At 37.6% G+C, this 24,193-nt stretch overlaps 6 protein-coding genes across 6 annotated transcripts; 5 read left to right on the top strand and 1 right to left on the bottom strand.

The window, feature by feature from the left end:
• Window positions 1-4,213: 4,213 nt before the first annotated feature.
• On the top strand, window positions 4,214-6,067 carry OCT59_004779 (uncharacterized protein; the record flags this gene model as incomplete). Its single annotated transcript, XM_066137930.1, has 1 exon — window positions 4,214-6,067. The coding sequence occupies one exon, from the start codon at window positions 4,214-4,216 to the stop codon at window positions 6,065-6,067; it is 1,854 nt and encodes a 617-aa protein (XP_065997124.1).
• Window positions 6,068-6,160: 93 nt separating this feature from the next.
• OCT59_004778 (uncharacterized protein) lies at window positions 6,161-6,652 on the top strand (the record flags this gene model as incomplete). Its single annotated transcript, XM_066137929.1, has 1 exon — window positions 6,161-6,652. The coding sequence occupies one exon, from the start codon at window positions 6,161-6,163 to the stop codon at window positions 6,650-6,652; it is 492 nt and encodes a 163-aa protein (XP_065997123.1).
• Window positions 6,653-6,734: 82 nt separating this feature from the next.
• Window positions 6,735-7,205, top strand: OCT59_004777 (uncharacterized protein; the record flags this gene model as incomplete). Its single annotated transcript, XM_066137928.1, has 1 exon — window positions 6,735-7,205. One exon carries the CDS (start codon window positions 6,735-6,737, stop codon window positions 7,203-7,205), a length of 471 nt encoding a protein of 156 aa, XP_065997122.1.
• Window positions 7,206-7,314: 109 nt separating this feature from the next.
• On the top strand, window positions 7,315-7,713 carry OCT59_004776 (uncharacterized protein; the record flags this gene model as incomplete). Its single annotated transcript, XM_066137927.1, has 1 exon — window positions 7,315-7,713. One exon carries the CDS (start codon window positions 7,315-7,317, stop codon window positions 7,711-7,713), a length of 399 nt encoding a protein of 132 aa, XP_065997121.1.
• A 7,444-nt stretch (window positions 7,714-15,157) lies between these two features.
• OCT59_004775 (uncharacterized protein) lies at window positions 15,158-15,673 on the bottom strand (the record flags this gene model as incomplete). The annotated part of the gene is made up of 1 exon (XM_066137926.1): window positions 15,158-15,673. The coding sequence occupies one exon, from the start codon at window positions 15,671-15,673 to the stop codon at window positions 15,158-15,160; it is 516 nt and encodes a 171-aa protein (XP_065997120.1).
• A 6,291-nt stretch (window positions 15,674-21,964) lies between these two features.
• On the top strand, window positions 21,965-22,516 carry OCT59_004774 (uncharacterized protein; the record flags this gene model as incomplete). The annotated part of the gene is made up of 1 exon (XM_025329683.2): window positions 21,965-22,516. The coding sequence occupies one exon, from the start codon at window positions 21,965-21,967 to the stop codon at window positions 22,514-22,516; it is 552 nt and encodes a 183-aa protein (XP_025165004.1).
• Between the last annotated feature and the right edge of the window lie 1,677 nt (window positions 22,517-24,193).

Below are 24,193 nucleotides of genomic sequence, written 5' to 3'. Positions count from 1 at the left end.
TAATCAGATAGAAATGGCTGAGGAAGATATTGAGAAAACAGCATTCATATGCTCAGCAGGATTATATGAATATAATGTCATGCCATTTGGGTTAACAAATGCGCCTGCAAGCTTTCAAAGGTTAATGGATAAAGTATTAAAGGAGTACCTAAATGAATTTGTGATAGTATACATTGATGATATAATGATATATTCGGAAAATTTTGAAGACCACCTAAAACACATAAAGTTAGTGTTAGAAAAATTAAAGGAAGCCAGTTTAATACTAAAGTTAAAGAAATGTATATTCGGAAAAACAGAAATAGAATTTCTAGGACATGTAGTTGGTAAAAATGGATTAAAACCAAGTCCAGGAAAGGTTGAAAAGATACAAAAATTAACAGCACCTATAAATATAAAAGGTGTAAGGTCAATATTGGGGTTATGTACGTATTATAGAAAATTTATTAAAGATTTTTCAAAAATAGTAAAACCAATAACATCTTTATTGAGAAAAGATGAAAAGTTTGAATGGGGCATCAAACAACATGAAGCATTAGAAATATTAAAAAGGAAATTAACCGAAGAACCGGTGTTAAGACAACCAGATTGGTTAAGGAAATTTATATTAATTACAGATGCTTCAGGAATAGGATTAGGGGCAGTGCTAGCTCAAAAAGATGATAAAGGTCAAGAATATGTAATAGAGTATGCCAGTAAAAGTTTAAACAGGACAGAACAAAGATGGCCAATAACCGAACAAGAATGTTATGCAATTGTATGGGGAATACAACATTTCCATAAATACTTGATCAATAGAAAATTTGAGGTAGTAACAGACCATGCAGCTTTGAAGGGATTAATGACTGCAAAAGTACCAAAAGGAAAGAGATCAAGATGGGTCATGGAATTGGAACAGTATGATTTTGAAATAACCCATAGACCAGGAAAAGAAAATAAAAACGCAGATGCCTTATCAAGAATAATATAAATAGATGGGTAAAAGAGTTACTTTTCAAAAATAAAAATGGAACAAGTGGTAAGAAATACAAATCATAAAATAAAGGATATAATCGAAAATTTAGAAGGTATAACAAAGGAATTAAACAGGATAAATTATAACTATAAATTCAAAGCCAAAAATTTTGAAGATAGTGAAGAAAGACCATTAATGTCGTCGGGCTGGTAGTGTGTGTCGCTAGCGCTCACCCCACCTCGGCCATGGCCTCGCAGTACCTACATCCCCCCTCCGTGGGGGTAGGACTCCCCAAGATCCGTTACTATCCGTTACTACATCTGTTACTAAAAATATACTAAAAAACAGATAAAATAAGGGAAAAGAGAGGAAAATACGATAGAATCGGAAGGGAGTAACAGATGTAACAGATGTAACAGATATTTCAGAAAGTTAGGAGAGGACACCCCCTCAGAAAAAAGTTTTGATTTTACCCCCCAGATCTGTTACATTCGTTACGATCCGTTACTCTTTCAGGATTCCGTTCGTTTTCTCATTGGAGGCAATGAGATAGCAAACCAAGTTAACAGGTAGGTTAATAGCCCCTAGAAGGACTGTAGAGCCGTAGAGATATAACCGGGTAGGAGCGCGGATCTTTGGAAAAAATACATTCGGCAATTGAAGATTAGGTAACTATAAATTAGTACTCGATTTAATAGAACAAAAAATGGCCGCTCAAGCTCAAGTTATCCCCAAGTTCGGTGAACAAAAGAAAGCCTTCAGTATCAATGAGCTTAAACGACTCATTAACGCTGCTAAAAGTATGAGTGATCTCGATCAAGCCAAGAGGTATCTTTGCAGTTATTTCATTCCCTGTGCAGATCCTCATGGGGTTTTCTGGTGGGACCCGGATAGTAAAAGTTTGAAACACGTTATTGACAAAAATATTGGTAAACTTATCCGTCCAATCACGAAGGCATTCTACACACAACCTGAACAAGGACCCTCTCAAAAGACCGAGTTCAACATTTACAAGTGGTTTATGGTCGAGAATACTGATGTATGTAATGCAACCTGTGATCCCCATAAACAGCGAATCTTCAGATCCTTAACCGGCCAACTCTATCTAAATATCTTCCCAGGATTCCTCCACGTCTTACGTCCGATATCAACCTTTAAGTCTACAATTCACCTCGCGGTTAAATTTATCTTCTCTCACATTCAGGATATCTGGTGTTCGGGTGATTGGAATCTCACTGAGTATATCATCAAGTGGTTGGCCGGTGTATCTGCTGGAAGGAAGATGTACTCGATCCTTTACCTGAAATCTGGACAGGGTTGGGGCAAAGGCATTATAACAGATTTCATTCAGCGCAGCGTCCTAGGCACTCAACTCGTCTATAAGACCAGCGATCCTCAGACGATTCGTGGAAGTTTCAATGGGCAATTACAGGGTAAGATTCTTCTTCTTCTCGAGGAAATGCCCACGGAAAAAAGCCAGTGGAATAATCTGTATCGCTCTTTAAAGGATAAGGTAACGAGTGACATAATGGAAATCCATGAAAAATACAAGACACCAACACATTATAAAAACTTTATGTCTACTATCGTCCTAACCAACGAAAATGCTCTCAGAGTGGATAATGATGATAGGCGCACAGTGTTCTTGGATGTGTCACCATCCCGCAAGGGGGACCTCAACTACTTCAAAAAACTCGGTGACGCTATGAAATACCCAGGCGCTAGTGAGGCATTCTATGCTTATTTGAGAGCCATCGCGGATGCTTACCCGGACTTCAATGGAAATCCGCCACCTATGACAACATCCAAACAGGAACATATCATCTCGACTCTTCCACCGCTATTCCAATTTATAAAGGACACATACCTCGTAATGAAAAATTATATGATCGACCTGCCTGTTCAAGAATTTTATAGGGTATATACTTCATATTGCGAAACTCATTGTATTTCACCCTTATCAAAGATAAACGCTTCTAGAATCCTATCAAATGAGTTGGCTATAAATAGCAAATTAGTTCGTAAAGATAAGAAACCGACCCGTGTCTATAGTATATCCAGGGAGGACCTTTACAAGAAATTCCTCGGAAAAAACTGGATTCATGAAATAGACGAGATAGACATAGAAGGAATAGATGTAGAGACTTCTAAGAAACCCGCATCTGATCCCAAAGCCTTAGAGAAGTTCTTGGCAAATATATATAGCATTCCTGCTAATAATCCACAAGACGTACAAAAGAAACCCGCCGAGAAAAAACCCGAACCCGCTGAGGAAAAACCCGCACCTGTAATTCGCAAGGCTCCTCCACTGCTTCCACCCAAGCCTGACCACTTAAAAGAACGTCCACAAGAGTTAAGGGAAGAACAACCGGATCCCGATGAACCTATAGATAACTTTTCAGACTGTTATCTATCTGATGAGGAACCTGACCAAGAAGAACCCACCCCCGAGCCAGATAACTACGACGTCTTAGACGACTTGTTATCAGACTTGGATTCTATAACCGTGGACCCAACTTCTGAACAACAACCCGAGTCCCCCGCAGAATCTTCTGTATCTGTCACTAAGCCTGACCCAGAACTGGCTCCTGAAAAGCAATTTATCCCAGAACCCGACACAGAACCAGAAGTTGACCAGGATCCTGAACCAAAGGAAGGTACTCGAGCACACTGGGCCTGGCACGAAAGGCACCGATGGGATCGCAAACCGTGGGTTAAAAATTCAAAGGACCAGGCCTTCGATGATCTCTACAATACAGGTAAGGAATTATGGGCCAAGTACCAAGACGCGTCAGATGACTATGACTGGGAAATACTCGCGTTTGAAGTAGAGGAATGTCCCACAACACGTATTGAGGACGAGTACCAGTACTACCTTAGGGAAGTAGTAGACCGCTTCAAGGACTGGATTGAATATAATGGATACTTACCTAAAATACCTAGCCGTAAAGAACTCGCGGATTTAATAAGAGCATGCAAGGAGAATCGTAATGCCGAGATTATTCCCACCCCCTCTGGGTATGAAACTATGAGGGCAGATAAGGGAAAAGCGCGAGAGATCCCCGAGGAACGTCCAAAAACTGATATGGAACGTGAATGGGAGGCCGCCAATGGAATCATCAATGACTGGAACGAAGAGGATACTGAGGGCGCTATCAACGACATATTGTAAGCGCTATTTGAGATTATATCTTTTTTTTTTTTTCGTATATATAGAAAGTTATTATTTATATTTGAAGACAAATCATATACATAAAAATGCAATACTCAAGAATCGCCCGCACTTTACCAACACGACCTGACATCAAGGAACTTCAATATTCTGGTGCCCGCTTTTCCAGAGGAGCTATCACCAGACTCGGTCAGACTCTCCAGGCGCGATTTCCAGATAGAAAGTTCCAGATCCTACTTCCCTATGAAAACTGGAAACCCGGTGGATGGACATCAGGAAACCAACCAACCAGCCTCTTCTCACTCTTGGACCACTACGACGAAGCACAACTACCGGATGACGCAGACCCTGATTATTTTGAACGATTCATAATTTATGTGAGAGATGCCCCACCGGTTGCAGGGGGTTGCAACGGGGAGCTAAATGATTGCCTGTATGAATGCCTGAAATATATCTACGGCACATTCTCTAAAATGCCAAAGTCAATCGAAAAGCCCGAGTATATCAAAAAGGCATTAGGTCTCAATCGCGATGCTCCCATCCCAGTTTCATGCATGGACAAAGTTGAACAACTCGCAGGAAGTCTCGCAATTAATATCGTGGGGGACATTACCCGAATCTCTAAGAGTAAGTCCGATAGACGTGCGACTCTCATCCTGTCAGAAGGCCATTACTCCCTCGCGTTAAATCCCGGAAGACTCCACCCCAGTAAATTAGATAGGAAGCGTAATCTGCCCATTGTGTATCATGAAGATGGAGTAAACAATGTAGTCACAATATACAACGGCAAAACGGTTAAGTCTTGCACAATTGGGCAGTTTCAAAAAACTAAGAATTCCAAGAGTTCTTTCATCCCCGTCGAGAAGAACCGTAAAACGGGAATATATGAAACTCTTGAAGAAGCATATCAGAGAATCCACGAGGAGCGGGATGTCTTCTTACAGACTACAAAGAAGTTCGGTTTAGGAATCGACTTATCATACCATAACTGGTCTTACAAAAGAACGGCTCTCTGGTTATTCGAACGATTAAGTGTAGGGATTCCAGCCAATGATCCTCTTGACCCGATAGAAGCAGAGTGGTTAAGTGATGCAATGATGGGAGGATTAATCTGGGCAGATAACGAGTGGAAGGGCTATGGAAGACAGTACGACGCAACAAGTTTATACCCGAGTATCCAGCAATCAAACGCGAACTTTCCAATCAGACGGGGTAAATTCCAGACACTTAATGACTTTGTCGACCACAGGGGTTATGCCTTGTATGGATTATTCCATGCCAAAGTAAGTGGGAATAATATTCTCTTCCGACAGAATAAAAGGGGAATCTATACATTCATCGACTTACAACGAGCAAAAAAACTTGGTCTCAATATACAATTAATACAGGATGGGAAGCCAAATGCATTGATATATGATAGAGAAGCGAGAATCCCTGGAACTGTAATATTCGGTGAGTATGTACACTTCCTCTTCAAAATTAAAAACCAGGGAGGCATAGCTGGCCGCGTGGCAAAGCGAGTCCTCAACACATTATGGGGAGCATTATGCCAGAGGAAGCGTAATTACAAGACACTCACCACAGATCAAACAGACCCATTTACATTTCCAGAGGGCCATACACTCGACTCTATCATACCAGTAGGATCCGACCAGTGGCGATTCCAGTTTACAAACCCGGGTAATCCCTTCAAAGGTGAGTATCCCAGGATCGCCCCATTCTTATTAGCACGTGGTCGCAAAATCACATCTGAGGCAATTCAACCATACAAGGATAAAGTACGACGTATCCATACAGACGGATTTATTTTAGAAGAACAGCCAGATAGCCCCGCGCTTTTCACTTGTTCAGAGAATGCAGATACGACTCTAAAGACTTTCAAGTTTGAAACCGCGGGATACTGCCATGTGAAAAATGCGAACAAAGTTATCTGGACATGATTGCTAGGGACCGGTATGTGTATTTTTTACTGACATACCGTGATGGCATAATTGAATAAACCTATGGGATATGTAATCTTACGAGATACCCAAATGCAAAACACCGACGGATTAGGTAGACAAGACGACGAAAGTTTCCACACGTGGGCTAGGCGCATTCAGAATGCTGTGCAATATTATGATACTTGTAGTAGAATAGGTTATAAGCGGCCACCTTATCCAAGGTCTCGTCAAGCTGTATATGCTTATATTGTGCACATTAGGAGAATAGTATCACGACTACCAAATAGGTGGTACTGTACCTACTGTAAATCTTTTATTGATCGCGGATGGGGAGCCGACGCTTCCATGGATCAAGCGGTACGACTACATTTATATAGTTGCCCAAAGCATTTTAATTTCGACTATTATACTCATCATGCTGAAATGATCCAGAATGCCTTTAGGAGATATATAGAAAGAAGGAACAATAAAGCGGCTAGGATTATCCAGAAAGTCGCTATCCCCTGGTTGTATAGACCAGGCTCTCCATTGATGCAAAAGGCCGAGCAACGCTTCTACCGCCTTGCAGTATCCCAAGTGTAAACCCTGAGGTTCATACTTATTTTTTCTCATTCGAATGAACAGGTAACTGAAGATTTATATTTTTTACAAAGTACAAAGAATCATGTCAACATATACCGAATTCGCAAGCATTATTAACAGCACTGACAGCACTAGTGAGGAGGTTATTTACGAGGCATCGCGCATTCAGCCTAATGTTGTCTCTGACGAAACTGTCCCCAAAATTATCCGCGCATTAAAAGATACTATAGTAGTCGCATTAGTATCTGGGTTTAGCAAAACCAGTTACCTCGTCCAGGACCACGTGAAGTATATCAAGCGAATCCAGACGGCAAATTCCCCTGTATCATATGTGAAGTTCGTGGCCAGAAAACTCTTCCCAGATAATGCAGCATATACTGCTAAGATAGCAAAAATCCACGAATCATATAAAAATAAACAAGCTCTCCTAGATAAGCTTGAGGCCCTCTTCGAATTGTATTATAATGCGACTAAGGACTCATCAACCGGTCCCCCAAAGCGAGCTATTACTAAAAATGAGGCTGAGAAAACCTTAATAGAACTTCTTGCATAAGCGGCCCCTGTGGTCCTATGATCCTGTACGAATTTAGTCTATATTTTTTATCCATGTGTAATAGGCATACAGTAATTGAAGATAGCTATAGTATAAGTAACATAATATCATGTTGGACCGATTACCAGTAGAAATAGTCGAACGCATTGTCGCAAAGATCCCGGATACTGACCTTATTGCAGTGAGTAAGGTAGATAGAGTGTGGTGGCAGGAAGTTCGTCAAGAGGCATATAAGAGGTGGAAATTTTATGCCACTACACTCCGGGATATATACTGGGAAATCCGAGCTCTCGGAGATCAGTATGGAGAAGGGAATATTGACTGGATAACGTTTGAAGATGTACACGACCTCTATAAAAGATTGATAGACTGCCTTACCGAGGATCAGCTTTATATTATGGAGAAAATGCTTAGGAATGGGATGGTCGTGGACCCCCAAGAGAGGGAAACCATAGAGCATGCATTAAGTGAACAAAGATGGGGAGGCGATCCTTGGGGACTGGTATGAATGGACTCAACAGGAGTAAGCATTTTATACTTGACTTTCGTAGGAATTACCCTGCAGAGTCATATTTTTTAGATCCGGCCGGCATTACCGCGTAATCCAGAATTACCGAAAAAGGAAATTTATGTTACACAAGATTCCAAACGCATTTTTACCAAAATCGATTTTTGTGGAACGGGTATCGCCCAAACAGGAAATGATCTACGTACCGCATGAAATCACGTGACACTCTACACATTTGTTCAGGGTATCACGTGACATGAACTCCGTTCACATTTTCTGTAATATAATCCATAGTTTTTCCATGAATGCATTCTAGGCCAATAACCCAGTAACTTATTTATCAGGTATCCTCGTGTTTCGCGACAAGGACTGATGACTATGTAACCTCATCATCAGGTATCCTCGTGTTTCATGACAAGGACTGATGACAATGTTACTTGGTTATTGTAAATTGAAGATAACAATTAGGTATGTAGACACGTACAGAAAAAAGACATGTCTTACACTTATATAACTAATCCTATAACCGGACGTCCAATCCGTGTTGGTGGAGATACCTTTAATCGAATAGTTATGGAATCCCATGATTATATCGATGGAAGGCTTGTCCGTAGACAAACCGCACCGCCTCCACACCAGGAACAACCTGTATATTTAAATACAGATACAGGACGCTATATTCAACACGGTACTAGAACGTATCATAGACTGGTTGAGAGTGACTACGAGGTAGTCGAGGACTACTACCTTGTTCATTCTGAAGAGGAGGAGCTTATAGAGGAAATCATCAATGAAACACGCTATAATGAGGAAAATCTTGATGGCCAGCGGTTAACTTTCAATGATATACAACAAATCAGGGCCGCTATTCAGGCTGACCAAGATGAATATGATGATTTTATCTTACAGCAGGATACGACTAACGGGACACCTTCCTCCGGTCCTTCCGGTCGTCCACGAACTTTGGAGGACCATGCCCCGAGACTTGCAGAGCTTAATATTGAGTTGTGTAGGGAATGTCTCATGCCTGTAAGCCCAAGTGACTTAACGGACAAGTTGTGCAAGGACTGCGCTTCCTAATGGTCAGTCCTCCGGTCCTCCGGTCTTTCCAACGGTTGATCCCTTAATGCCAGTTATTTTTTTTTTCTACAAATGACAGGTATTTAAAGATAACAATATATAAAAAAGATTGTGAAGGATACTAAGTGAGCGAATAATCAAAGAAAGATAGCCATGTCAACATCAATCGTAATAAACCAGTGTCAGAACTGTGGAGTATTCTCTGCAAAAGCAGCATATAGAGGATTATCCAGCGTGTTGTATAGACAGATTATAAAAAAGATTGGCGACGAGAGTGAACCTTTACAAGCCTTGGGACTTGCCAGGGATAAGTTGGTCCAGATTATCCGTCGGGCAAGTAATGCAGATTTTACGCAATTATTCACACAAAGACTGGATATGAAAATTATGGACGGAGATTCATACGAGGATACTAGGAAGTGGCTTCTTGAACAGCTTATAGCCATTGGATGTGACAGTGGGGAAATTGCCTTATATCAGTTCTTACGGAATACATACCCGGATGGTATTGACGAACCCTTTACTACATTCTATGAGAACTATGTAAGTCATGTAAGTAATCCGATGACTAAGAACTTTGCTTCTCGAGCCTTAGGAGCTATTGGGTTAAAAGCTAGGATGCTACGGATTGACTTCGAAGGACGTAAAAAAAGCGCCATGATTCTTAGGGCTTCTGCGAAAGAACTTCGCGAGATGGGTTGCTAAAGCAACCAGATTCTTACAAAATACTATTGATCCCTACTCGTAATGCTCGACGGTCCATATGACCCTTAGAAAAGATCTGTAAAAGGACCCCGATGCCTTCTATTATTTTTTTATTATCCAAAGGGTGACTAGACTTCAGGACTTCATATCGGGAGAATAACTCCTTTACGGTCTCAGGTTTTGGAATTTCAGTCTTCGTGGTCCTATCCCGTACTTTCGCTAAGAAGTTTTGGAAGTCTGATCCCAGGGTTTTACCAGATAGTCCGTAGGCTTCCCGAAAGACGTACTTAATCCAGGTATCTGCGTTCTTAGCTATAACACCAGATATGAGAAGGTGTTTTCTCTCTTTAGGCGACGGATATTCCCGAGCAAACTCGATTAGCTGGGAGGACTTTTTTGCTTCAGCTACGGCTTTCTGGCCATAAGGACTAAACTTCGATCGAACTGGGTTCAAACTTGGATCGAACAGGGATCGAACTGGGTTCAAACTCGGATCGAACGGGGATTGAACTGAGATTGAACTAGGATCGAACTGAGATTGATCGGTGATCGAACTGAGACTAGTATCCCATCTAACCCGAATAGATAACGGATCGCTCTTAGATCTTCTAAGATCAAATACTATAAATTCGCGTTGTAGAGTAAGGTCGTCAATTACTGGAGCTAGTGACTCTGATTCTTCTGTATACTGGCGAATGATCCTCTTAGTATCTGTCAAACTTCCGTGACCTCCATGTAGGGAAATATAATTCACATTTTCACGAATAGCCTTGGGAATGGTAAAGAATCTTTGGGCCACATAGATACACGAGATATTTTTGTGACGCCCGTGTGTAAAAAATCCAGTGATGAGATCCTGGGTTTTTTTAGGCGCATCCATCAAATCCTCGAAGATTACCACAGTTGCCTGGGTAGGGTCGAAGTCCTTAACATTTGGAATCTCACTATGGGATACTGCGGTAAACGGAATTTCTTCTTCTTTGAAAAAATCACGTACGACTGCCCACTTCGGTTCATCGAGGTATCTGCCAACTAGAATTACCGCATCACATAATATGTACCTTTCGCCATCCTCCTTTGCCTTCTTGTCTCCCATTAACAAATTAATGATCATAGTTGTTTTACCCGAGTCAGAACTTCCTGCTACGGCAAGACGGAAAGGCCATGATGGGGCAAACTCATTACCCTGTCTCGAGTCGGTCGTGTACTCGTCCAAATTGTATACATAAAGATCCATTTGAATTTTATTCTAATTTAGTTTAAATACGATGTCGACACCAATTGCAATTTATACTCCTTCAGAGCCTACTGGACCGCCTCCTAGGGATTCGCGTGATATGAATAATATACCATTAGTTGCGGTAATTAAGGATCTAACAGATTTTTTAACTGTCAGTGATCGCATGGTTGTTAATCGAGATGTACAAAATGCAAACCATCGTCTTAAACATGCTCTTAATTTATTAATTCATCGCTGTAGAGAAACATACGAAGAACGTGATATATTAAAAGCGGAACGCGATCGATCTCGAAAAGAACGCGATGAATTACAAGACGAACTCGAGGTTCAAACAGGTTTGTTAGGTCTTACACAAGATGAGCTAAATATCGTACAAGATACTATTACTGGTTTAGAAGCTAATTTGGCTGAATTGGAACGTGAGTTTGGTGGTATGCGGACGACTAATCGTCGACTTCAGCAGCAATATAATCTTATGAGAGGAGAACGTAATAGAGCTATAGGTGAACGTAATAGAGCTATAGGCGAGCGTGATGCGGCACGAAATCGGCTTGTATATGCCAATAATCGGGTTCTTTTTGGAATTCGGACATTGGGACGTCTTAGGAATCGATTTTTCCAACAAATAGCCGCTCTGCGTATCCAAGTACAATGGTTTCGGATTAGACAATTGAACCCTCCTCCACCTCCTCTCAACCATCCACAAAATACGATATGGCTGCCGTTGGTATAGCTGCCCCCATATTTCATGGTCGGGAAGATGAAGATCTTAATCTTTTTATTGATAACTTTTTAGGGTATATTAATACCGTTGGTATTGATCCATTGGACGATGCCGGTGCGCCTCCTGGTCGAGTGCGAGCGATGGGGGTTCTTCGTAGCTGTATGAGAGATGAAGCGGCGAGGTGGTTTGATGCAGAACTTACTGGAAAAAATTGGGAACTCTCGAATATTCGGTTAGTAGCTGCTGCAAATGGTAGAGCCGGTGCTACTCGCCGAGCATTCAGAGCTTTGGTTGTTCCTGAAAATGTTGGTGCTGGACGACTACATCCTAATACTTATGTGCCTGGATCTGCTGCTCATGCATATTCTCTAGTTGCGGCTAATGCGGCGGTAACTATTGGAGACGCATTTTTCCCGTCACGCGCTGATATCGTTAGATCGAATTTTAAAGTTGAAGAGCAGTGGAGGCGTGCGGGCGGACGTCCTACTCATCTACCCGTTAATGGGTTGGGAGATCATGGAGGTCCATTCAATGCTGCTGCCCAGAATCAACCGATAGTCTTACAGGGGATTCTCCTGGATCAAGCATTTATGCATATGCGCACAAATTTTCCAACCGTCGTGGAAGAAAGACTTCAAATACGATTTAGTAACCTTTACCAGGAACAAGGTGAACCTGTTCGATCTTACTATAAGCGAGTTGAGAGGGCTGGGGGTATTGTAGGATATAATCAAATCATGGTTACTGACCAGTTCTATAGAGGACTTTTGCCGGAAAACGTTATTGAAGCTTCCAGAATCGGGGCGGCGCCTCTTAATACATTAATCGATAGATTGAGTGATCTTGAACGACGAAAGGGCGAAATGTTCTATGGATTACAAAGGCGTCAGGGTATTGAAAAGGCTAAAAAAGAGGAATTGGCTGGCTATACTCATCCCGTGACTCCACACGAAGGTGCTGTAATACAAAGGTCGACAGACGTTATTACTCAAGAACGATTACAAGAATTGCTCAAGGCACAAGCCGAGGAACTTACCAAGAATTTCCAGGCACAATTTAAACAATTACAAGCATCTAAGCCAGTTCGTAAACCACCGGTCTATAGACAACAGATTAAACCTGTTCGACCAAAACCACAGAGACGTGTCGTTCAGGATCATCAGGATCCTGATTGGGATGATGGTTATGTAGATCATGATTTTGGTGATGACCCTGGTGACCCTGATGTTCCTGAATGGACTAGTGAGGATGATCAACATGTTATTGATCTTATTATGGGATATGAGACGTCTAAAAGATTTCCAAAGAGACTTCAGAAGGCTAAAGATAGACGCGATGATCTGGAATTAGCCCGAGCAATGAGAAACCTCGATCTTAATGATGATGCTATGGACATTGATACTGTGAGTTTTGATGACTTGAAAATTGTTCCCGATGAGGAAGGTGGTTTTCGGATTTGTGCGGTTCGAAGTACAAAAAAAAAGTAAACTCGGATAAGGGTGTAAGTATCTCGAAACTTCTTAAATCTGTTCCAAAAAAATCGGTTAAAATAACTCCTATTAAGATTCCTGTGAAGGTTACTAGTAGTAAGCCCACACTTATAAAAGCCGTCACCAAAAATGATTCATTAAGTTTATTAAGGTCTGCAGATTTTAGAAAATTACTCCGCGAGATTCTTCGGGAAGAATTAAAGTCTGCTCGTAAAAGTACGGAGATTCCGGAAGACCTAGTTGAGGAAAAACAAGAAGACCGTAAGGAGGATATCAGGGAAGATGACCCGATGGATATTGACATAGCTCGTTTGGAGAATACTAAAGATCTTTTAGCGCTGGATGGGAAGGTCAATGGGATAGCAATTCAGTGTTTAGCAGACACTTGTGCTAACGCGTCTTTTATTCAGAGAGAAGCTGCTGAAGAATTAGGGTTGGATATCGACAAGAGTATTACACATAACATATCCGGTGCTCCAGGATCTGGTAGGACATTCGGCATGGTAAAAGGTGTGTCAATCAAACTAACCCCTGATTGTGTAATCACTGAGAATCTCGCGGTTTTAAGCGATTACAAGCATAGGGAGATTGGATTGAGCCGGACGTGTCTGAAACGTTACAATTATGATGTCCATGAATCACGTGAACATATCGCCCTTACTTGTAATGAGAAGAATGTTTTTATCCCGATAGTTTCTGACGTGAATCGAGGAGACAAAAAATAGGGAATATTTATTTTTTATTCCCAAAACTTGCGGATTAAGGCAGGGACATCCTCCTCCAACCGGTCAGCAGGTTCCCAAGTGGCTTCGGTATCTGGGTATCGTTCCCACTTGACTAGATACTGGTCTTGACCCTTCCTGATGCGATGCCGGAGTATCCGCTCAGGTACAAATCTTTCGGGTTGCCCTCTTATCACGGAGCCAGGTGGGGGATGTTCATTTTCTGGAACAATTTGCAACTCTTTTCGGGTGTACGCACATCTGGATACACCTAGACGCCCGTGTGGTCCATCAAGAAGATACGTAGGAGGCTGTTCGGGTGAGAGGATCATTTTTTTGATGACACGGATATTGGGATTCCATCTTATGTCACCTGTACGAAATTTTCCATGGAGTTTATTCCCGAGTACTGAAATAGGTTCATCTAACTTGACTCGGACACGCATTCCTTCAGAAAGAAGTTCCGTCTTTTTTGACACTTTGGGTGACCCAGTCGGAATGTCTGGGGGATTTCTTTGCCAGAGTTTATCTATTTTATTAACTACATCACGGAAATCTTCTGACCATTCTACAGATGTCACCCCGGTCTTCAACTCCTGTGCCACCATTCGTTTTAGGAGAGGTTCTTGAATAGCTTGGATAGCTCGTTCAGCGTATGATTGCTGTTTGTGTCTTCCCGGCTCTCCAAACCTCATCATCACCCCTAGGCTGTTCAGGAAAAAATCACGTACCTGATCATTGGTGAATTCTGATCCGGAGTCTGTCTCTATTCGATGTGTTGGTGGCTTAATGTGATTTCTTCTGTAGATTTTAACGAATCCATTGAGAACCTTATTTGCAGTTTTATCCTTTAGGGGTTCTGCGTCGACTCGTTTACCCGCGATTTCCACCACTACGAGGAAATAGTGGAATCCTTTGGGGTCGACTGGCATCTCTGCGAGATCTGCCTGATGCGTCGCATTTGGTTTCCATACAACTACTCGTGGACGCTCTGATGACTTTTCCTTTAGGGGCTTTTTGTATAGGTTGTAGTGCTCCTCACCTTTTAGAATTCGTGCTGGTACTCCGGAGAGATTGTAGTATTTGTAATAATTCTCTAAATGCGACATATTACGACAAATTAAAGGAAAGATTTCGGACTTCAAATCTTAAGATGACACGATTTTACTGCCTAAAGTGTAAGAAGGAAACCGAGACTTCTAGTGAAATACAAGATATGACCACAAATGGGCGTTACCGGCTGCATGGTGATTGCACAGTTTGTGGTATGCATAAGAATACTTTTACTGGGATAGACTGGGTTATCAAAAAGAAAACCAAGGAGAAGAAAAAAGAAACCGCGGCTAAAAGACATCAAACGGTGTATAATCGGCAATGCAAAAAACTTGGGCAAAAAATTTTAGAGGCTGATGACGCGTGTAAACAGTGTATTGATAAATGCCTTAAGGAAGCAAAAAAGAGGAAGACGGATTAGTACCGCCTTCTAAAAGTATTCCTCATCATCCGAGTCATCGAGAGATACCTCTCCATCATCTGATTCATCGTCCGAGTCATCAAGAGTGTGGCCTTCCTTAAGCAATTGGATGTTGTACGTTATTTGAGTCCATTTCTCCCAGTCGGACTCTTGCGTTATAAAGCCACATCTGAGGAGAGCTCTTTCTACTGCCACCATTCCTGCGAACCTAGTGTATTTTTTCTGATCGGCTTCATTGAAATTGTCAATGGCCTCTCTGTAGTAGTCTACTGCCTGTTTGTATACCTCCTCAGCTTCTTTATATCGCTTCCACAACTCGGCTTTACAACCGTTATACCAGAGTCTGTTTATCTTGAGATGTTTTCCGAATTCTTTGATCGGAAGGTTTCTGACCATCTCTCTCACTATGTCTGGGTCGTTGAGGGGCGAAGCCTGCATTTGGATCCATTTACGGATTCCATAGATGTCTACAAGATCAAGCCCGAGGTCTTCGGCAAGAGAAGTGGCGGCGTGTAAGTTTATCATTGTATGTTACTTATAGTTACCTAATCTTCAATTGCCGAATGTATTTTTTCCAAAGATCCGCGCTCCTACCCGGTTATATCTCTACGGCTCTACAGTCCTTCTAGGGGCTATTAACCTACCTGTTAACTTGGTTTGCTATCTCATTGCCTCCAATGAGAAAACGAACGGAATCCTGAAAGAGTAACGGATCGTAACGAATGTAACAGATCTGGGGGGGTAAAATCAAAACTTTTTTCTGAGGGGGTGTCCTCTCCTAACTTTCTGAAATATCTGTTACATCTGTTACATCTGTTACTCCCTTCCGATTCTATCGTATTTTCCTCTCTTTTCCCTTATTTTATCTGTTTTTTAGTATATTTTTAGTAACAGATGTAGTAACGGATAGTAACGGATCTTGGGGAGTCCTACCCCCACGGAGGGGGGATGTAGGTACTGCGAGGCCATGGCCGAGGTGGGGTGAGCGCTAGCGAGACACACTACCAGCCCGACGACTTAATATTGGAAACTCAAGAGGAAATATTACAAATAGAGGTGATATTAAGTAAAGTAAACAAGCTAAAATTATCAGAATTATGTAAAAATGGGACCTAAAATAATAATCATATGTGGAGTTGATGGTACTGGAAAAACATTCATTGTAAATAAACTTATAAAAGAATTTGAAAAAGTAGGACAAAGTGTGAGGTTTAACACCTTTAAAAGGAGAAGAGAGGACAATGATAAGTATAAAATACCAAAGAAAGGTATAGAATGGGAATTCAGGAAGGAAGTTGTCGAACAAATCAACAGGAGAATGGAAGAACATGATAATGAGGATTGGTTAATATTAGATAAAAGTCCCTATAGTGAGTACTTTTATCAACAAACACCATCATTCGACAAAGGATACATAACAAGATATGAGAACCACCTATTAGAAAAGGAAGTATTTAGGAACAAAAGGATAATTGATGAATCAATAGTGATATTTTTAGAAAATGAAAAATGTTGGAAAAATTACAAAGGTAGAGAATATTCGAAAAAGGATCAAGGACATAAAACATCATATCCATTATTAGATGAAGAAAGATATATGGAGATGGTGAAATCATTCAAAGAATGTCAAGATATTTACGAAGGAGAAAAATATGCTAATATTAAAATATCGAATAATGACACAGATTGGGAAAGAGTATATAATAAAGTAATAGAATTAGATGGAGATAAACCACCAATAGAGGTTAAAAATGTTGAGATTAAGGATAACATCAGAGTAACTGATGGTAAAAAGCATATTGAGAAAAATGGTAAAAACATCAGAATAATAGAAGACTTTGAAAAGATGGGAGCACTATATTTAGCTCACAGTCATGAATTATCGGCACATATGGGAATCAAAAGTACTTATGATAATTTAAAAGATAAATATTATTGGGAAAATATGCTGAATGATGTTGAAAGATATGTAAGGACATGTGATGAATGTCAAAGAAGAGGAAAACCACAAGGGAAAAATGAATTACACCCAATTAAAGTAGTAGAACCATGGTATCAAATCGGGATTGACTTTGTTGGACCATTGAACACAACAACAAATGGTAATAAATACATCATAGTAGCAATGGATTATTTTACAAAATGGCCAGAAGCCAAAGCAGTAAAAGAAGCAACTGCCAAAGAAGTATCAAAATTTATTTATGAAGACATCATTTGTAGACATGGATGTCCAATGAAAATATTGAGTGATAGAGGAAGTCATTTCAATAATGAAATGATTAAGGAATTAATGGAAAAATTCAAAATTAAATGGAATTTTTCTACAAGTTATCATCCAGAGACAAACGGACTTGTTGAAAGATTCAACCGAACATTAGGTCAAGCATTAGCAAAATTATCAACCAAAGATGATTGGGATCAAAGGATAGCACCCATATTATTTGCTTACCGAAATAAAAAGCATAGTTCAACAAGAATTCGACCATTTTATTTAACATACGGAAGAAATGTACGGACAATAATGGATGAAAATATCAAAGAAATTAACCTAAGTGATAGAATAGTTGGATTATTAGAAGAACTACCAAAAATCCGACATGAAGCCAAAGAACAAATACTGAAATCTCAAACAAAACAAAAAGAGTATCATGACAGAAAAATAACCAAAGAACACACCTTTGGAATTGGAGATAAAATACTACTCTATGATAAAGCCAAAGCACAACAACTATCAGGAAAATTAGAATCAAAATGGTTGGGACCATTTTACATTCATGAAATACTACCGAATGGAGCTTATAGAATTAAAAATATTAAAGGTGTCATCAAGAAGATACCTGTAAATGGAGAATTATTAAAGACTTACCATACACCGATGAGTAAATGATAACTATCATCAATGGACTTAGAAAAATAAAGATAATTTATAATCATGTGAAATAAAATCACATGACATAAAAATAATTTTTGAAAATAGGAAAAACTAATGAAAATTTCCTAAGAAAGACCGAAGTGAAATCCGGTACAGGAAAACCGTAGACTTAACGAACACATGATAAACCGCAGATGTGGACGCAGCAAAAAGGAATATTTAAAACGCAGCTGAGTCAAGTGACAATGCATGTTTGATTTAGTGGTATAATTCGCACCTACCACTTCGAGACACGAGTTCGATTCTTAGAATAAATTTAATGTGGGCATTAAATTTTTATGCGGGGGATAGTTGTAATGCCGTAGTATATCTAGTAAATTTATTAATTGTGAGGCGCAGTATTACATTTAGTCTTAGTGTATAAAATTTTAACTTATTTTTATTTTTATTTTAATCGGACCGAGAAGTCGTTAAACTAATAATCACATGGATTAAGGTAATTGGTCCGTGATGACCTTAAACTATTAGTCACGGGATTTAAGGATAAATGAAGATCCGAAAGATACTAAACTGAATGAAATCAAGTGATCTGAGGTGTCAAGTGATTAATTTGTTGATCACTACGTTAATATTATAAATCATAATTTAGGAGTTTATGATGATCAAATGGATACAAAATTAAGATAATGGAAATACTTTAAAACAATGGAAATACTTTAATAATTTAAATCCATGAATCGAAATTATGAATTTAGTTACACAAAAAACAAACATAAAAGGGCGTGAAGATCAACTTTTGGGAAGGAGAGAAAATTAGACGAATTTTGTTATGAGTTATTTATTTTGTTATTTAATGTTATTAAACCAAGCATATTATTGTATTTATTTATATTATTAATAAAGAGTCATTTTGTTAATACCTGAGGTGGCAAACATAATTCTCTATGGGCTCAGGTGTTACACCGGCCCAAACCCGGATCCGGGTCCGGGCCGGGTTAGGGTTTCCGGGTTCCGGGTCCCGTTTGCAGACCTCTAACGTGTGGATTTGGTGGGTACCAGAATATTTTTTTGATTTATTTCTTTTAATGAAACATCTTACTTTCCAACTCTTTCCTTTAAGGTGTCATGGTAAATGATATTATATTAGTATTATATTTATTAAGGATCAAACTCAAGTTTAATAAAGAACATATTAAAAGAAATCACATCCAACTCTACAAGCTGATTCTACCGAAGATCAACAATTTCTACCTCATGAGTTTATGACCAGATATTTGGACGTAGATTTTGGTGGGTAATGGAATTTTCTTTGAATTTGTTTCTTTAATGAAATGTCATATTAATGTTTCAATGTTTCTTTTTTTCCCCTAAGTGACGTAATCTTTGGATATGTGGGGACTTTTTTTATTATGTTTATTTATATTTTGTACGAATCCAGCTTTGACTTAGGAATACCGAACGGATCTTTGAGCCTTGGCTCTTTGATCCTACTTTTTTTTTGTTGAGAGGACTAGAAAACCCACCTGACTTCACTTGATAAATGTTAAGCAAATCTCCATGCAAATTGGTAAATAGAGGACCGAAGTTGATCTATTTTTCTTACATGATATCTTCCATGATTTGACCTTGAACATTGAACGAAGTACATCGGATACTTCATGGAGGTTGAAAATGGGCAAGTTCAAGCAATTCCACAATTGACCCGTTGTTGATTTTTCCAGTCCTTGTCTTATTTAGTGATGGCATTTATTTTCAATTGGGTGAAGTTTTTATATTAGTGGAATAACACTAGATTATCAGTAAGTATTGTAAGTTACAATTTACAAACGATAAATATTTATCTATTAGAAGTTAGTTACAGTGTATTTAGTTTTAGTTATATGCATTTTTTTCAATACTGTCTAATATATTTACTAAAACTTTACAATTTCAAAAAGAACAATAACTTAAATATTTAAGAATGCTTTACTATTTATTTATGATTTGTTTATAAATTTGATACGATTTCGATAGTACATTTTTACGATTTTTGTTGCAATTTTGGTAATTAATTTTGCACGATTCGATCAAGTCAGGTGGTGATCACCTTAATATTCAGTAACTTCTTACAGGCGACTTTCGAAATTAAAGTGTGATGGTATAAAACTAATCGTGTCCAAATCGGTATTACACCACTGTGATTATCTTCTTGCACAAATTAATGGTAGTCAAGAAATATTAAAAAGTATTTGAATTCCCTTAAACTTAAATTCACGAATACGGAAATAATTCTTCGCATTATTTGATAAATAATCTATTAAATCAGCTGCTCTGGCAATGCCAAATATTCCTCATTGAACTTTGTTATAAAACAGACTCAGTTGCGTGGTAAAACACGTGTAGTAGTCGTGTACGCAATTGATGAGGCCAATGTAACTGCTAAACTTCTCTGGTAAATTTCTCAATCGTCGCAATAAAATACGTGATCCACTAACACCATTGGTAATGTTTCTTTGTAATTGCCGGTACTTCCTTTTCACTTAGTACATCTCAAATAATTTACTGACGTTTTAATTATAATTTTATAACACAAACATAATTTAAATTGCACAAATTTTTTTCCGTGAATAATTTTTTTTAAGTAATAAAATAAATTTGTGGATAATTTTTTTCTTTCACTAAAATAAACATAAAATTTGTTTTTTTATAAACGAAATTTTTTCTAATAAAATACTTTTAAAATAAATATAACAAGATAATCTTGGAGCGTTTAACTTTACCAAATGATATTTATCTTTAGAATATCAGAAAAAATCTTAGTTGAATTCCTTTCAAAAATGTTATATTACTACATGTATTTGCAAATAAGAACATGATCAGTAAAATTGCGCTACGCTCAAAATATCACAGTTACTTGGCACTTTGTGCCGAGTAACTATTAAACAATTGTAAAGGTATAATTAGAAAAAATATTATGTCTACAGTGAACTGGAACCTCTACTGGACCTTCTCATTTAAATATGGCTGCTAGAACATACGATAATTGAAATGTTTTATCAGAAATTCACGTGATTTACGTGATATCTGCACTTGATTTCATATAATTAATTGTATGTATATTTTTAAAGGTGAAGGATGATCTTTCAATCTTCATGCGGTAATACATTATACATCGGTTGATTACGGGTAGGGAAAAAATAACCAAAAGAAAAACTGATTTTTTGTGTAATAATTAATGTGAAAATAGTTTATATACAATACACCGGGGAATACAATTCCGTAAATACCCAGTAAATAGTTTTTGTATAAATTTGTACCAAATGGGCTCATCCATATATAATTGGCTCTAGATTGGCTTAAATTTGGATTATTTATTGCATAAATTTGAGCTAATTTCGAGCCAATGAGCCCGTTTGATATAAATTTATACAAAAACTATTTACTGGGAAACCAACCAAATATGGTGAGCTCAGCTGCCGACAAATTAGAAATGTTGATCGTACAACAAGCCTAATACTAAAACGTGTTTATTAAATATATATATATATTTTTGCCTTCGGAATAAGATCCCGAATACTATTCATTTTTTTTTTTATAGTTTAAACTTTGAAATGCAGAATCCCAGTAAATAGTTTTTGTATAAATTTATACCAAACGGGCTCATTGGCTCGAAATTAGCTCAAATTTATGCAAAAAATGATCCAAATTTAAGCCGATCTAGAGCCAATTATATATGGATGAGCACTGGGAATTCGATTTTGGTATTCTTAAGAAAGCAACGTCTAAATTATAATGTTAGATCGAATTCCAAAAAAAAGTGTGAAACAAATAAAAAACTTAATAAAAAAATTATAAAAGGATTGAATCTCCTAGCAAATTCAAAATAAAAATTGAAATATGTTTTTTTTAAAAAGAATTCTCCTATAATTAATAGTCACCAAAACTACCTTTAAATAATTTTTAAAATGAATCATATTAATAATATCAATGTGTTTTGCGATAGCTTTCGGGAAGGGAATATGATCCTTTACAAACATTATGACGACGATAACAGCACGGTATTTCGATTTCGAAACAGGCATACGGTAGGGCGTGGAATCGGTGGGTTTGGCACATTGGGTTTTCTTCCCAAGATTGATGTCTCTAATATCTACGCTATAGTCATAAAATTTCAAGATAGAAACGTAGAAGAAGCATGCAAATTATTAGAAAATTGTGAAATTCCCGCTCAACAAATGATTCAAGATAATAAAAAGTCAGTTAAAGGTGAAATTTTTATCAACTTTCTTAAACAAATGGAATTTTACGTGTCAAGAGAGGAGCATACCTTTTTTACGTCATATTTGGTAACTATTAAAAAGTCTCCTGATGATGAACCAAGACACGAATCCTTGGAAATATTGTATCATGATAAAATTAAAACGGAATTAGGCTTAGATAGTCTTGGTACTTCTAGTGCCACATTTGCGCGAACTTATCTTATAAAAGTTCTTAGCAATTATGTAGTTAATATGTAATCTTAATATAATTACATTTTTATATACAATAAACCGTTTTTAAATTAATAAAAATATATTTACATTTAGTTCGTTAAACCCTTTTTTAAATTGTAAATATATTTACATTAGTTGTATAGTTCATATTATTTGAGTTAAACCCTTTTTTTTTCATTATTAAATATTACTTGATGAAGAACTTCTTAGATATAGTATAGATTAGACTTTATCATACAGTATAATAATTACAAAGAAAGTTATAATTTCATTTGGATGTACTCATGAAATATATTGTAGACTTTAGTTTAAGTGGCATTAGACAACTTTTTCATTACCGTGAAAATTTATATTTAAAGTTATAAAATATGTATCTGACATTTAAAGACATACTATAGTTAAAGAATAATAAAAAAAATTAACCCTTCTCTAAATATTACATACCCACCAACCTACATAAAATTATTGTTTAGTAAATATACTTGAATAAATAAAAACAAAACCATCCACATCTTCTAATACATAACTTACTCCATATTTAAAATTAGAGATGCACCTACAGTTTACAAAGAATTGAAAGAATGTTAGTAACTTTCTTAAATAAAGAAAGCACACGCGCGTTTTTATAAATACATACCAAAATTATATTTAAAATCCAAAGGAGGGACCTACAAAAAAAATTCTCCCCATCCTCAAACATACTCACTTTTAGATAAATAGACCTCAAATACTCACTGAAATTCACGCCAGCGGCCCAGGGGGCGTTCTAGAGAAAAAAAAATTGAAGAGACGTTAGAAACAAGAAAAAGTACCTCTTTCTTCGCTTACACTTACAAATCCAGGTATCCAAGATGCGTCCAAGTGCAGCCTAAAGAAAAAAAATGAAAGAACGTTAGAAGCGTTCCTAAAAAAAATAACTAACTTAAATGTCCAAGTCCAGTAAAGTGTCATAAGCTAAGGGCATCAGGGATTTTTTCCAGATTTATAATGTAATACACCGGTACTGCGGATTGCATAGATCAGTTTCGACTTACCATTTTTTTTTAAAACTGTTTTAAACCATTTATTAAAATCTTTTTCAAAATCTTTGTACAGTATATTGATTTTTTTGATTTTGTATAATTTATCAGGGAGACGAAAATAAAACTAAGAATATAAAAAAAATAGTTGAATAAAAAAATGAATAAAAAAATTTCATTGTAGTATATCTCTATTGAAATAATTGATAATTCAATATATGAAAGTCCAACTGAAATTCATCAAAATGTACGATCAATACCTATTTCCCAATATCATCAATTAATTAATAATGATGTCTTGGATCTATCAAGTACTTTATGTATTCACCAAATCAGGCATTTTTTGCCGTAAATCTAAGTCATTATTGATTTCGACCGTCAAAAGTAATCGCTGGTTAAAACATAATGTGACCGAGCCAGAATTTTATCAAGTACTTACGTATTAGTACGTATTAGATCGGTAGCAGATCGCAGAGATTGGGAACTTCGATGATAATAAAATTACAAGATCAAGATTTGTTTATATATTTTACTATATTGTTTCATAAAGGAACTAATGACTCATAAAATCTTGAATCTTGATGAAAAAAACATCTTTTTTTCTAAAAAAAAGTTAAAAAAAGTAAAAAAAAGTAAAAAAAAAAATTAAAATATAGTTAATTAATTATGATTATCGCTGTTT

Source organism: Rhizophagus irregularis, chromosome 13 (assembly GCF_026210795.1).
Source record: "Rhizophagus irregularis chromosome 13, complete sequence".
In the NCBI taxonomy this organism is placed as follows: domain Eukaryota; kingdom Fungi; phylum Glomeromycota; class Glomeromycetes; order Glomerales; family Glomeraceae; genus Rhizophagus; species Rhizophagus irregularis.
Note: the sequence above shows the minus strand (reverse complement) of the source record. Positions and strands in the feature narration are given on the sequence as shown.